The 15,918-nt window shown below is 40.0% G+C and overlaps 2 protein-coding genes across 32 annotated transcripts in view; one reads left to right on the forward strand and one right to left on the reverse strand.

Annotated features, from left to right (window-relative positions):
• FANCB (FA complementation group B) overlaps positions 1 to 15,918 on the reverse strand; it is a 742,096-nt gene that overhangs the window by 498,878 nt on the left and 227,300 nt on the right. For 3 of the 26 annotated variants that reach the window (XR_014835730.1, XR_014835755.1, XR_014835736.1), the window contains one exon: positions 2,921 to 3,010. The exons of 21 other annotated variants lie outside the window; for them this stretch is intronic. The gene's annotated coding sequence lies outside the window, so the exon portion shown is untranslated. Of the gene's footprint in view, positions 1 to 2,920; positions 3,011 to 15,918 lie in introns of those variants that run through there. 2 more of the 26 variants (XR_014835761.1, XR_014835748.1) reach the window with 1 other exon arrangement.
• GLRA2 (glycine receptor alpha 2) overlaps positions 1 to 15,918 on the forward strand; it is a 177,141-nt gene that overhangs the window by 54,204 nt on the left and 107,019 nt on the right. For all 6 annotated transcript variants that reach the window (XM_021080517.2, XM_085008544.1, XM_085008545.1 and 3 more), the window contains 2 exons: positions 12,203 to 12,285; positions 15,239 to 15,376. In XM_021080517.2, the coding sequence (XP_020936176.1) occupies positions 12,203 to 12,285; positions 15,239 to 15,376 (221 nt within the window). The remainder of the gene's footprint in view (positions 1 to 12,202; positions 12,286 to 15,238; positions 15,377 to 15,918) is intronic.

Raw genomic sequence — 15,918 nt, forward strand, 5'->3', positions numbered from 1 at the left:
CTGCCCAAATACCTGGGGGCCCTATGCTCCAACCCAACTGCAAAGAATTCTCCAACCACTATAAAATTATGGAATTGTTCCTCCACGACAGCACCCCCCCTATCACCAAGATATCTATGCCCCTTGCCCTCAAATTTTAGCTGACATGTCACTCATTCCTTTATGGTGTTGGAGATGATTTGCTTGTTAATTCCTCTGCATGCAATTCATAATTCCAGGTGTTGATGACTCAGTGTTCACCATCCCGGTAGTAGCTGAGTTGTAATAGAGAACTCTTGGGGATTGACCTGGCTTCTCCCTCTGATGATAGATTACAGGCACTACTAAGAGTAGGTGGAGTATCGATTTCTAGACACACATCCAACAGTGCTCCTCAAATAATCCTGTCTAATGACCAACTCTATCCACACATGTAAAAGGCCAAGTTATCTAACATAGCCTCTCATCCTTGACTCATCCTACGGCCTGATGCAAGAGCTTCAAAAGATTCTAACTTTATATATAGAATGATTTTTATGGCATAGGAAAAAAGAACATCTTTTATTTAGATGGCAGAGCTGAAAATAGACTGCACAGTGAACTGAGCCCTGCCTAAATGTTACCAATGGTGATACTTTATCTTACTCTCAGTTTTGATGAGACATGTAAGCCCATATTTTCAGTTAGAAGGCAGCTATGAAAAAGCTGTGATTTCTTCTCTCTGTGCCTATGTGGATCATGTTTATCTTTATATCCTATAATCCAGGCAAAATTACATTCTCATTTTCCAACACTGTGTCCAAATCCTCATTAGTTTTGTGACTTGACTTAATGCAGTAATTAATGACTGTAACATAAGCGCCCACATCAGAATTAAGCAGTGAGGCTTCAGAGAAGCGCTGGAAAATGCCATGGAAACCACAATGATTCCCTTATTCCTAGAGGCAGGCGAGGTTGGGAGGGTGGGAGGCGCTGGCAGGCATACACGCTGCTGGATTCAGTAGAAGCTGACTAAGTGGTGCAAAGCGGGCATTTTTTGGAGAGTGGTCTTCAAAAAAGGTGTGGCTGAAGGTAGGAGAATTAAAGTCTAGAAAGTGTATTCTGTACATGACAGACTCTCAAAAGTGCTGGAAAGCTCTGTTGAGCTCCCAATTGCATTAGAAATACACAAACACTCAGGGGCATAATACTGGTTAAAACACAAGAGAATAAAGATCTTACCTTTGTTTGAAGGAAAAGAGGGAATTGAGCAATGAAATACATGGCAGCTGGCATGACCACTTGTCCTTGAGTGGTTACCTGATTGGACTACCAATAGCAACCAGTAGGTTTCTCTCCTTTTGGGGGTAACTTTCCACTGCATTAACATTCATCAGGGTTTGCTCTGAAGGTGATGGTGCAAAGAACAGAATACCTAGAAGGTAGCTTAGGGCATCAGGGACATCGCACTTCCTTCCATCACTTACTGTATCCTCTAGTCTCACAGACAAGGCTCTCTAACCCCTTCAGTTTATCATTGAGTCTCAGTTTCCTTCCTATAGAATGAGACCAGACCAGGAGATTAGATGAAATCATAGGCTCCTTCCTGCTCTAGAATAATTCTCAAAATGATCCCCTCCTTCTGAAACCACAAAGCTCTCCAGATGAGGAACTAAGAATGGTTCCTTCATGTTCCTTAGTGCCTGAGAGTAAGCAAGAAGCAATTCTGATTTTTAAGGTTCCTATCTCAAACTACCTTTAGATCATTAAACGTTTTTCTTTCGAGGTGAATATCCAACTCCTGAGGAGAGGAACCTGATTTTGGAGTAGGGAGCAGAAGGTTGGACTACCTGTTGTTTAAGAGGCAACATGTAGTTTACACAGTGACAAATAATACTGAACTCCCTATTGAGAAATTTCCCAATTGCAAATTAGATCATTTGTACTCTCTGATTCAACCAGCAGGAGTATCCATGAGATATTATTTTAGAATATTGTCATGAATTATGGGTTTATATACTTTTATACAATTATACAAAGATGGTTGACTGGGATAATTATTAACTGGATATGTAGACTGAAGGAAATCACCTGGTAGATTTGAGGCAGCAGAGTTGAAGGGCTAGTCTGCCATTATTCATGACCTGAATTTTCTTGTGGCAAGAAGCCAAAGGAAATTCAGAGGTCCTGGTGAGCCTGCTCAACTTATGTTGACGACGTGGGCTTCTGCCTGGTCCATAGTGCTGCTTTGAAAAGGCTCCCTGGATGGCATTAATCCCAAAATAAACACACATAATATCACCACAGCTTTTATGAGACACATGAATTACTTTAGCGCATTCTCCTAGCACATAATGCAAAGAAAAGGCACTCTAGTTTAAAACAGGAAAAAACTGTCCATCCTCAAAACTCAGCAGTCTTTCCTGCAAGTCTGTCCTTGCTTGCAGCATGTAAAATTACAAACCAGCATCTGATCCAACATTTATCATTGGATAGTCGTTGTAAGACAAGTAAGCACATACAGAATTATGAAAAGTTCTACACATGACACACACTCAGAGCAAGACCATGCCATATGGTATGGATCATTCCTTTCAAGGGACAACAGAACAAATGTTTATTTGATGTTTCATCTTAGGAGGGATATTTTGCAAATTCAAACAGATGAAACTGAAAACAAAACCTGAGCTAAGGGATTAAAGACGGAATGCTATGGGGTGGGGCAGATGTAGTTCTGAAGTTCAGGAAGACTTGAGCTCAAATCCAGTCTCACTAGGTGATCTTGAGAAGTAATTTAACCTTGCTTTGATCTGCAGTTTTTCTCAGTTCCAGATTCATATTAAATGTCATAATCACGCTGGTTGGCTACAGGATAAAGGTGAGGAAAGCGAGAAGGCAGTTCTCCCCGTTCTCCCTTACCCACACACGCGCACACTTCTTGTTACACTCAGGCTCCACTCACCTTCCACGCTGAGTCTTAAGCAGGTGAATACTCTCTCTGTCTTGGGTTTCCTTCCTTTGGGAGGCACAGAGCTTCTACTAGAAATGAAAGCTGCAGAAAAAGCAGTTGCATGTTTTTTTTTCAGCTAATGGCCTGGGCCTCCTCTTTAGCTGCCTGTTAAGAGCAAATTAAGGAATTGTGCTTGGTTTCAAATCAGGAATGGACCATCCTACCATGTGACCAAGACTCCATTTTCTCTCCAACCTTCACCACGAGAAACAGTGGCCAGCAGCCCCCCACCAGTTACCACAAGAGAAGTCTTAATGTAGCACAGCACCAGCAAAGTAACACAATTTTTCTCTCAGCTGTCAGCAGATGAAAAGTTGCTCTGGTTTTCTTAAAATCAAATCTGAAGTTCACAAGCATTTGTTCTCGTTCTTTTGCCAAAAGCAAAATAATCCCAAATAAAGCATTAAGAACATTGCTATACAGTGCTTTTCTCTCTTTCCTCACGTCAGTGCCACCATTAAATAGCTGTGAACTCAGACAACAAAGTGACCCTCTGGACAAGTCAGTTCTCATTATTGTAATGCATAAGCTAAAAATGTTTTATCTTCATGAATATTTGGGTGTATAAATAAATACTAGCTGCGAAATGACTGGATTTTGAAATATAACTAAAATATGGGCAGAATTGGTTATTTGTATCTTTGATAATTTGAGCTCTTCCTTCTGATGGTGTTCAAGTTAGCCTTCTCCCATTCACCACTTTGAAAACATTTTTGTCCAGGAAATATCAAAGCATTTGGAAAAGTTTTAGCTGCAGATTTATCAGTTGCTCTCCAAGTTGAATCCAATCCATATTTGGACTTAATTAACATGGGCCAACCATATGTGTGCACATTTTCCAAAGGGACCAGGCACAGATTGGAGCAGATATTGTATTTTTGTCCTTCCCAGCTAGTACTGCTCAATGCATATGGGTATTTTCTGTGATGCCTTTATGATGTTTTGTAAACATGGATCTTCCGAGTCAGCCACTGGCATTTTAGTTCAAGGAGAGGAGTAGAACGGCTGATGAACCAGCAGTGTGGCCATTCATCTTCTCCAAATTCCAAGGTCAACATGGAAAAACAGGTCTTCTACTTAGATGAAATTAACTAAGAGGATAGAGTCTAACCATACAGATCATGACCAACCTTGGGTTTGGTTTCATCCCTAGATAGTACTGAAAATATGATTTCTCTCTGGTGCCCCATCCACACATCTCTGAGCCCTGTTTTCCATCTAGTTTCATCCTTCCATGTGATACTCTCGGTATCAAAGTCCGCTCTTGGGGATATCAGTAGAGAACCTGAGAATCTATCAACTCAACTCTATACACAAAGAAGGAAATGACTAACAGAACTTGAAACACTATTCTCTCCCTAGATTTGCATCTTAGTAATCATGGAAGCCTTGAGCTAAATGTCTATTAGTTAGTTATATGCAAGAGTTTGCAGGCATTTGAGCAAGGGCATGCACTGAGTTCTTTCCAGAATTCCTAATAATTTACACATCTTCAATTGTCAACCTTTACTTATATAAGAAGCCCTTCCCAGGCACAGTCACATCTGTGCCTGTCCCCTGGACCAGGTGAACAGCTTAGAGCTGGCATGAGCAAGACCATCTCTATGCTTTATATGATGAGTGAGTTCGAAGCAGCCATTTAATTACAGAGCTTTCAGTAGGTGAGTTTAAAAACTTCATTCTGTATCTGCCCAGCCAAACTTGGACCAATTACTTTTGTCCTTTGTGGACAAAGACCCTTTTGTGGGTAGCTTGGGTTTTGATTCAGGATCACCAAAAGATTATTGCAATTCATACTTTCCTGACAGACCCAAAGGGCCCTCTCAGGATCTAGGTCTGTTAGGGTAGGTTATCTGCTCTATCCACTCAGCATTAGCGCTCATCTTGACCCCAAGGTAGTAACGAAAAGCCTTTTACTTGACTCAGTTCCGGTATGAATGAAATACATAATCAGAAGAGTTCTTTAAATGAGAACTTGGGAACAACTTTAGAAAGTTAAATAATAAACACACAACTACTAGGGTAGACTCCATGAAAAGAATATATATACACATACATATAAATACTACTAAACTATGAGATCAAGAGATCACTGTTATTTCAAGGGTCTACTAAACGTGATGGCCAATGAATGCTTGCCCTTAATTGCCAAATGGATGTATTCGATTACAGCCCAGGTGAGTTCTGTTTAACACTAATCCCTTCTCACTGAAGACCTGGAGCTGGTCTTCCTCCATGTTCTGTCCTCCTCCCTGAGCAGGACCATGAGCTTTTGTAAATTTTTAGCTGGGGTTCATCCAGTGCATGCTGCAGCCACTACCTCAACTTCCTTTGAATTTCTTGGTGGCTGACTTTCTAGTCAGAGACCAGAGACAAGGCCCTGAGTAGAGTTCCACTGCCTACCTGTGCACGTTCATGTGTGTTCATAAACATCTGGTTTGGGTTCCTCTCTGATGTACCTTCCAATATTCTTAGCAGCTATCACAGTTTTCTAGCCACACCTACTATGTTCTTGGATGCCAATGAACTAACCTTGCTTTCACTGCCTTGACCTTACCAGCATACCTCTCCATGATGAGCCCCCCCCCTTATCTTAATATTGCTGGTCCAGTCACTTAGAAACCTACTGGAGCCTAATTGTGTGGACCTGGTTTTGATTAGAAAGTCGTATTTCCCAAAGAGAGTGCTATTGCTACTGAAAAATCACAGACCCCTTTCTCAGTCCTTTCCTATTTCTCTTTCAGAACTCTCTCCTTTTAAGCCATCCCATTGACAGTAATTAATGTCCTTCCTTAGGACATGCTGAAGTAGAGCTTCTTCAAATATGATCCACATGACCAGCATCAGTGTTACCTCAAGAGCACCTGAGAATCTGCATTCCTACCAAGTCCCAACACTGAAGGCCCAGCAGAGTTTGAAACCCACTGTGATAAAAAAGATATCTTGAACAGACTATCAGCCCAGTGGTGTCTTTTAATCCAATGACCCCATAACTCTTTCCTCTCTCTCCTCACATGTGTGGGTTGTATTAATGATGCACATTTAACTTGATCTCTAAGTTGGCCCAGGCTGATTTCACTTAAGGTCTAGGTGGCTTAAGATGACACTCTTGTTCAATACATGATGCATCCTGTCAAATCTCCCTAATGTTACAATGTCACATGGTCCAGAAATTTTCAGGTACACCTGAGAGGAAAGAGTCTTCTTAGTTTGCTAAGAAGGTTGGCCTTATGTTCTTGGAGAAAGAGTAGACTGTGTGCTACGATGTTGGATAAAAAGCCCTATGGTGGCAACAAGTATCTCACCTACATACCCAGGTTGCCAGAAAGTTCCTATTTTAAGGAGCACTATAATTTGCACTTAAGGTTTTCATCATGTTTAAGAATACAAATACACCTATAAGGGGAAATATTCTAAGCTGGGCACCTTCAATTACTGTTTAGCATCATAGCTATTCTGAGAGAGATAGGACTCTGGGTGAGGATCGAGGCCCAGAGACTGAATTAAAGTCAAATCACTCTTTCTCTGTAAGCCTGGCCCACCACCCAGTCCCTAGATCCCTAGTCAATGATGCTTCTATTCTGGGGGGCTGCTGAGGAGGCTGGAGGAGTTTTTAAAAGGACAAGACATAGGAAGTCTGGATGCCTGCAGGAAAAATGAAAGGGGTGTCCCTGAGCAGGTACAAGGCAACTAAGGTATCTACGACCTATTCTGCCAGCTTCGCAGACAAGAGAGGATGAGAAATTCTTTATCTAAGGAGGAAACATGGTAGAATGGAAAATGATAAATAAAGTCGGGTTCAAATCTAACTTTGGTTGCTCACTGGTTTTGTGACTTTCGGAAAATGGCTTAATCTCTCTGAGCTCCAATTTGCTTATCTCAAAAAACCAAGAAAATGCTGTCTGCCCCGTGGGATGGTACTTCATGATTGTAAAATAATGAGTGCTTGACCTACAGCAGGTGCTCACAGAGTGATTATTAATACTATCAACATCACTTGAATTTTTTTCTTATCAAGTATTTTAATCCTAAAAGAACACAGTAGGTTCTCTCCTCTCTGAGATTTGGGTGGATTGCTGAGGGTTGGCAATGCGCTACATGGAGCAAGCTAAGCATGGTTCCTAACAGACCCTTGCTTTTCCAGATAAACACAGAATCATTCCCTTATCCCTTCTTCCCAAACTAGAGAGACTACTATCTCCACTAGAATTAAGTGGCAATCTTTGCTTTAGGCAACAGATCATAACAATTTGTAATTCCACCTGAAATTTTATTTTCTCTTTAAATAGCCTTTTCACCCCTCAAGAATCTTTGACTGGCAATGGACTACTTTTTTTTTTTTTTAACTTTGTCTTTTTAGGGCTGCACTGTGGCATATGGAGGTTCCCAAGCTAGAGGTCAAATTGGAGCTGTAGCTGCTGGCCTACACCACAGCCACAGCAACTAGGGATCCAAGCCACATCTGTGACCTACACCACAACTCACAGCAATGCTGGATCCTTAACCCACTGAGCAAGACCAGGGATCGAACCTGTGTCCTCATAGATGCTAGCTAGTCAGATTCCTTTCCAATGAGCCGCAATGGAAACTCTCTGGACTATCATTTCTGATCCTGAGTTCCTTACAAACAAGTACTTGTTTCAGGAGTCAAGGAACCCTCCATCTGCCATAATGTTCTAAAGTAAATGATTAATTCACATCCTTCTGCCAATCTGAGAACAGCTCATGGCCATGGACTAAGGCTTGAAGACAGGTGGAGAGGGCTTCCTGGCTTTCTTTCAGCTTGATTTGCCTTATTTCTAGTTCAGTCCAGAAATGCCAGCAACTTACAGAAAGTCCCAGGCAAGCTCTCTGGCTTCCTTTGCTAACTAGGAACTTGGTGATACTCCCTGAGCTCTGATGACCCTCCTTCTCTTTTCAATCCTTTGGCTTTTCTCATTTCTGAAGAATAAAACGCTTAAGTTCTCCCAAGAGCTTGAGGATGCTGGTTCTTTCACTTGTTCAACAAATATTTACTGAATACCTACTCTGAGTGCCAGGCATTATTTTAGATGATAAAAAAAAGAGTTCTAGCCTTCGTGGTTCTCGTATAAGGGAAGAGTCTTGCCTAGGCGTGAAATAAGTAAATTTAAAAATATATTTGATTGAAAAAAACATAACATCAACGGATATAATTTACAATGTCTTCATCAATCAGTCATTGAAACTTTAAGTTATAAACCCAATAGCTGGTTTGATGAACAAGGTGAACCAAACAGGAGAAGAGTAATGAAGGGAAGAGAGATTTGCTGTAAAAAGCTGACTTCCTGTGCTTTATCTTATTCTTTTGCCTTTAAAATGGAAATATTTGCTCAGCCTTCTTACTCTCAATAAAGCAGCAGGGCTTTTGTAAGGGAACTTCATTCCTTCCCTTGTACAAAGGGAGCAGGGGCACCCTGAATGCATGCATGTCCCCACAATAACAGTGGGGGATGTGTGATAATGCTTCAGGAAATAAGTTCTTTAACAAAAAATCCAGGGGAAGATGGGAGGCCTCAGCTCACTGCCTTCAGGTGCAATGGCCTTAACATTTTAGATCATGAGGAAGAGGAGAGCAAATCCGACATGCTGTAGGCAGTATCTGCCAGGCAAAAGTTTGAGTTTTAATTAAAATACTTAATTCTGTGAGACACACCAAAAATAGAGGGAGAGCCAAAGTAAAGGAAATCAAAAATCGTTCACATTTTAGCACAATGTTGGGTGTGTCAGTCTTATTTGGTGCAATTTCTACATCTCCATACAAAATAACATCAAGCTCATTTTTTCCCCCCAAACTCATATTTTCAAATAAAAAATAGCTTTAAGAAAAGCAATGGTAGGGGAGTTCCCATTGTGGCTCAGCTATAAAGAACCCAACTAGTATCCATGAGGAAGCAGGTTTGATTTCTGCCCTTGCTCAGTGGGTTAAGGATCTGGCGTTACTATGAGCTACGGTGTAGGTCACAAATGTGGCTTGGATCTGGCGTTGCTGTGACTGTGGTGTAGGCCAGCGGCTACAGCTCCAGTTTGACCACTAGCCTGGGAACTTCCATATGCCATGGGTACAGTCCTGAAAAAAAAAAAAAAAAAGCAGTGGCAGTTACTTTTGAAGATTCTTGACAGAGAAGAGAGCACAAGGGAATATTCTAGGGTGATTTGAGTATTCCAAATCTGGATCTGGGTGCTTGTTAAACAAGTCGGTATGGATGTAAAAAGGTTTCACATTGTAACTTAAGATCTGTGCGCTTTTACTGTGTTTAATTTATAATTCCGTGAAAAGGGAAAAAAATAAGTAAAAGTCTGGTCTGAATTTTAGGCCTGCAGGTGTGTGGTAAACTAGACATCATAAATTATGGGCTCTTTGGCCCATGAAAGAACTGATTGAATCTTTACAATCACATCCCACTTGCTCTGCTGATGACATGATTTAGCAAAGTGGGAAGCTGTTAATTTGCCTCCTTGTTATTGGCACCCAGTGGTTCCAATACAAAACATCCCTGGAAAGGAAATTAGAAAGGCAAATAAGGAAGAAGGGAAATACCCGCTGAGTTCTCAGCTGAGGAAAAATTCAGAGATAGTTTCAAGCTCTTTGGGAATTTCTCTTAATGGGGTTTTCCATGCCCCTAGTAGTTTTGACCCCAAGAATTCTGGGTCCCTGTACGATTATTAGACCTGCTGTATAGGAAGAAACACTGTGTCTGAAGCCTCTTCTCCCTAAATAAATGTGAAAACATCACTTCACAAAAGAATCACATTCAATAAGCCTATGATTAAAAATATTAGAATTGGGTTGTTTCCACTAACAAAATACAGCTGAATTCCTTATTGCATGTTTTTAAGTTGTATTCATTTCCACTATTATTATTTTCTAATATCTCAAGAGTAAACTTTCAAAATCCTAAAGAAATGTCCAGGTTTTATGGTTTTGATTCACTTAAACTATGCACATGTGCTCTCATTATTCTTCTATGATGGACAGACCTTTGATGAAAATATTTTCCTCTACAAAAAAAAAGAAAAAAATAGATTCTTACTATGTTAAAAGCAATTTTAAACCCATAGATCCTTTTGATGGCTTTCCCCTCCTTAATAAAGTGTCAATTTTTTAAAAATATTTTGATTCCTAGAGATTTTCATTTTGATTCTTTTACTCTTCCCTTACTTCAAGGAGTTCAGGACATTGACTTCGATAAAATAAAATCTCAAAAAATAAAGTCTTCATCATGTGAAGAAATTTAAATATCTTTATTTATATCAATATTTCTAAATGAACTCCACAACTGACAAGAGTTTGCCTGTCTAAATGTTATTTTAAGTCAGCTATTTAGAACTCAAATCTATTGTTTTTCTTTTAGAAACATGGTATTTGGGTGCTCAGAATAGCCCACAAAACTTAGGTCATTTAATACCAATGGTGAAATACTTTGTTTTTTATGTTTATGACAAAATTTTAATATAATAGTAGCCAAACATGAGTGAATAAAACAGAATTTAACCACTTCACCTTTCATCTGTTTGAAGAAAGGCATGTTTAATTACATAAAGATGGGACATCTTCAAAGTGCCTGTACTCATCAATATAGATAATGCAGAAGGAACAAAGAGTAAAAACAAAACATGAATCATCCCACCAAGCAGGAATACCTGCTCTTAATATAGTGTCATGTTTATTTCCAATCCTGAAAACATTTTTACATAATTGAGACTGCAGTGCACTGTTCTGCCTCTGGCTTTTCCCAGTCACTGTTGTATTTTAATGACTTTGAAGACTGTCAGCATGGATTCTTTGTCTATTCTCACTTCAAATCCCAAAACTTTTCTTTCTTTGAAATAACTGTTCCACTATTTTTCTGTTCTATCTTGGCTTGTATAGACAGGATAATATGAAGCTAAGAAAGGAAAGGGGGGGAACCAGGTGGCGAGAGCATGACAGTAAAGGCATGTTTAGGTAACAGTTCAAGAGTCGGGGGTGAGGGGGGCAGGTCTATGGATATAAAAAATGTTTGAGAGAAAATAACAGCATTTGGAGCAGTAGGATCCCAGAACAGCAGGGATTCTAGTATTAGAGCTAAATGGTAATTAATAAGCATCCTTTTAGCCTGCCCCACATAAGGATGCATATTTGACAAAGGATGCATGTTTATTGAGTTTAAGGTCTTGCTTAGGGGACAGAGACAGTTTGAGGCAATACTGGAAAGGGAACATGGATCTGCTCATTCTCAATCTTAAGTTCCTTCCTTCAATCTCTGAGGTATAGAAACATTGAAGAACAAGAGGTGTGTCCCATGTCCTTGAGGACTTAAAAAGGAAACGGTGGAAAAGAGACGGTAGCTCAGTCAATATCCTGATACAAGGCTTGATCAGAGCTGGCTGAAGCCTGGAAAAGTCACAGAAAAGGGGAGCACAGTAGTCTCTTCAGGGTGCAGAGAAGTGCAGACTATGTACAAGCCACCATCCTCAAATTTTTTTTTTTTTTTAGATCAAGGATTACCTGCTCCAGATTTGTTAAAATTCTAGAATGAATGCTATGATATACTGTTAACCAATTTGCATAATTGGCAAATGAAAAGGTAGTGAAGTATTTGCCCATTTGATGGAAGGAGAACCAATAGTTATCACAACCCATTAGGCTTATCACATCATTTACTATCCTTGAAGCAAAGTCCATATGTCCAAAGTATAATTCTAAAGCAGTACAAACTTGGTCTTTTGCTCTTCTTTTGGACATCAGTGTGTGCAAGAGTCCACTGTTCTTGTGAAAGTATCTCTCAGTGCTCTTCTTCTTTTAGGATTTTTTATTTTTTTGGCCATGGCATGCAGAAGCTTGACCTAGGACCTCAACTCCCAGCCCAGGGTTTGAACCCTGGGCTGATTAGGCAAAGTGGGAAATCCTAACCATTAGACCACCAGGGAACTCCCCTTTCAGTGCTGTCCTTGATTCTAGAATAAACTTGAGACCAGTGGGGAGGTGAGAGTCAGAGGGTGGAAGATGGGAAAGTGGGAGTAAGGAGCTATATCAGAATTCTATAACATTTTAAACATTTACTACTGTTGATTTGAAAATGAGAAAGCATTATCCTGAGTGAGAGCTTAGATTTCATTATTTGAATCAGTGTCAACTTTGCTTAATGTCAAATGTGTTTTTTGTTTGTTTCTCAAGAATCAGATCTCACAAATTAAAAACTTGTTTTTATTTATTTTTTTCTCTTTGCAAAGACTCACCTTGACCTTATCCTGTCCCATGGACTTGAAGAATTTTCCAATGGATGTCCAGACTTGTACAATGCAGCTGGAGAGTTGTAAGTCCCTACTATTGAAATGACCACCTACTTGCTTTAACCAATGACCTGGTTCTTTCAGTGTGTCATTAAGGAGGAAAAAAAAAAACCCTAAGACTCATTCTCTACCTACTGAACAATTCCCAAGGTTCTGACGGAAGGATAAGGAGAAGTATGTGTGCATGGCTTACCCAATAGAGCGAAGACAATTTTTGTTTCCTTTCTTTTTTTCTTCCTTTTTAGGTCCACACCTGCACCATATGGAAGTTCCCAGGCTAGGGGTTGAATCGGAGCTGCAGATGCTGGCCTATACCACAGCCACAGCAACGTGGGATCCAAGCCACATCTACAACCTACAGCACAGCTCATGGCACCACTGGATCCTTAACCCACTGAGTGGGGCCAACCTCATGGATACTAGTTGGGATTGTTACCACTGAGCTACAACGGGAACTTTGAAGACAATTTTTCAAAGTAAAATGCCAAATAACTTGTCCTTCCTCAAAAAACAAACCTGATTTAGTAGGTTTTCCTTGAAATGAAAATGTCTCCTGGGAAAATTATTAGTCATTTAACTTCTATCATGAATCACTCCCTAGTCAGAAAATTATATTTCCTTCTGTGCTTATATAGACCTTCACCCCAAAGGAATTTTGGCAGGAAGAGATAATTGATTTGAGGATAAGACAAAGGGGTCTTAGCCAGAGGAGGATGCAATGGTGAGGAGGAGCATAGGATGATATGGAATAAAGGCATCTCCTTCAGATGCGTAGTGGGTAGACAAAGGCCTGATGCAGGAGGCAGAGAAAATGCTACTTCTTTGTCCCCTGTATGCCCTAGCCCTGATGCCACTGAAATCTTTGACATGTGCCTTAAGTTGCTGATGCCTCCAAGGTAATGGGGTTGGCAGTCAAGAGACACGAATTTTTTTTTCTGGCTTGCTCTGTCAGTTTCTCTGTTTATAAAACGCGGAGAATAATAAGTGCTACTGACCTACAGGGATGTCAGGAGATTTAATGAGGCAGGGGCAAGAACATACTTTTAACTTCTTGGTTTAGAAAAATAATAAATGTAAAAAGACACGTCAACTGTTGTTAAAAAAAAAAAAGAGGTGGTGACAGGGTTTCCTTCTTATCATTTAAAAATCACTGTAGATTTCCCCTGAAACTTCCTACAGAAATAAACAAAATAATGAAATGTCTTTGTTTTAAGAAGTTGTCAGGGATAAAATGAGAATTTCTGATTTACAATCCATTTTATGTATTCATTTTTTTTCCTATTGCCCTTCTCTTGAGAAGACAGTTGAGAAAAACATTCTCTTACATAATGATTCCTTCTCTGTGTCTTCTCTATTGCTCCAAACTTTCCCCGGCCTCAATCCAACACTTAGTTTCTCTTTAAAACAGCAACCATAGCTGTCATCTGAGGCGCCTCCATGGCTTCAAAACTCCAATCAGTAAATATGCTGGGTCCTTGCAGGACCTGGAAGTAATGAAATCAAAGAAGCAGTGATGTGTTTACCACTAACTTTGACTGTGAAGGCTGGGAAGTGCCCTTTATTTTCCCACCCTCGTACTACCTTCTCCTTCCCCACATCTTTACCTCATCTATTAGCCTCAGGCTGGGGCTTCAGAGTGGCTGACAAGGACTATTATTATGGTGGTCAGCAAGAAGCTGGCCAGACAGAAATACGGAGTGTCTGATGAGTTGCCAGTATTTGCTGGAGATACTCAAGAAGTCCTCCTACAGCACTAATGTGGAAGAGATAGGGTAGGCCATTCGCTTTTTGGACATCAATGCTTATATGAAGTCCTCTTTGTGTTTCCTTGCGTGATTTTTTTTTTTTTTTTTTTTTTGGCTTTGAATGGAAAAGGTGCTCCAAAGAAAGAGGACAATAGATTCCAATAAACTTTACCACTGATTTCTTGGTAACTTTGGTGAGGTACTATCTTGCAATAAACAAGAATAAGAATCTATAAACTTAATAGAACAGGCTGAGGTCACTGGCCAGCTAAAACCTCACATAATAATGCTCATTCTCCTTGCCCTCATTTTTGAGTTCGAATATCACAAATAAAGGAAAAGGGGACAGAACTGATATCTGAAAGAACAGTAACTTTCCATTCTGGAGTGTAAAAAGATCCAGAAGCACTTGATGTTATGACCTAGTTAGCAGGAGTTTGGCGACTAAAGGCAACTTTAGTTTACTAAACTGGTAACAATCTTACTTTGGATGGTTCAAGAGTCATATAACTATATGACTTTACATAACAGAGAATCTGTTTTACTTCATATTAATCATTGTGATGAGTGGGACCATTTGGCAAGCCATTAACACCAATGAATATGCTTGATCTGTATATTCCGCAATTTATTCTTAGGTTATCTGCCTTTAGCCTTTCTCATTTGCTAAAGTAACTGAGGATTTGACCATAAGGACTTCAACATAAACTTTCTGAAAACAAAGCTAATAGACCCTAGGAGAGGGGCCAAGTTTGCAATGGGAAAATTTTAGGCAGGCCTGTGATTCATTCACTCTCTCTTTTTTTTTAAGAATGCTGTTTCTTTGAAATACTAAGACTGGTGCCACGAACTGCATTATCTTATTGTATATCCAGACACCAGCTCTTTCAAGTAAAGAAAATTTTCAAAGGATTTTTGTTTATTTACTTGTTTGTTCTTCAGGAAGATTTAGTGAATGAAGAAGGTAGAAGAAAAATTGACTTTATAAATTCCATCCTCTCGTTACACAGAAAAGAAATCATTCAGAAATAGCTTGCTGTCTTCCATTTCTTTGGCTCCAATGACATGTAGTCGCCACGACGATTGTGGTTCTTTTATTAAAGATGCTCTTGAATTGACTGAGCATGTCTGCTTTCAATGATTTCCTTGCTTTTTTTCCTTTATATGGCTGGGCCTTCAAGCTTTCTTTGAAAGATGCATTCAATTTTTCACTATGATCTGTTTCCTCCAGTTGGGTACACGATGAATGACCTGATATTTGAGTGGTTAAGTGATGGCCCAGTTCAAGTTGCTGAAGGACTGACCCTGCCTCAGTTTATTTTGAAAGAAGAGAAGGAACTTGGCTACTGTACAAAGCACTACAACACAGGTAAGCTTCCTTTCAGCTTGGAATATATAACCCCTCACCTTCATTGATACATATTTACCAAGAAAGTGGAGCTACAAGGTGCTGTCCTGGGCTTGGCTTACAAGCCCCTCAACACCTAAGATGCCTATACCCTTTGGAATAGGTCAGTGAGCACAGCAGATAACATTTACAAAACAGAGGGAGAAGCAAAGATATTGGGAATCTTCTGCTATTCTCTTTATGACCATTTCCTATCAAGCAAGTCTGAGGAAAGATGTATGAGACCTTGTAAATGTGCAGGACATGTATAAATTCTGGCCCACTCCAGGCACCTACTCTTGACATTGGCTCCTTATGGTCAACTTGTACCCTCTGCCTCAGTGGAAGACAGGAATAACAACACAGGTCTTTTGCAAACCCAGAAATACAGCCACTGTACTCTCCAGTCCTGGAGAGGGGGCATGAAAATCAGCTGGTGGGAACTGGGCTGGTTCTCAAGCCATGCATTGTTAGTACTGCTGACAGATACTTGGGGGCAGGGAAGAATCTGAGGCAGTAGCAAC

This window comes from Sus scrofa, chromosome X (assembly GCF_054392235.1).
Source record: "Sus scrofa isolate SSC_HxYL_T2T_F1_AM1 chromosome X, Sscrofa_HxYL_maternal_Yorkshire_Landrace_v2.0, whole genome shotgun sequence".
NCBI lineage: Eukaryota > Metazoa > Chordata > Mammalia > Artiodactyla > Suidae > Sus > Sus scrofa.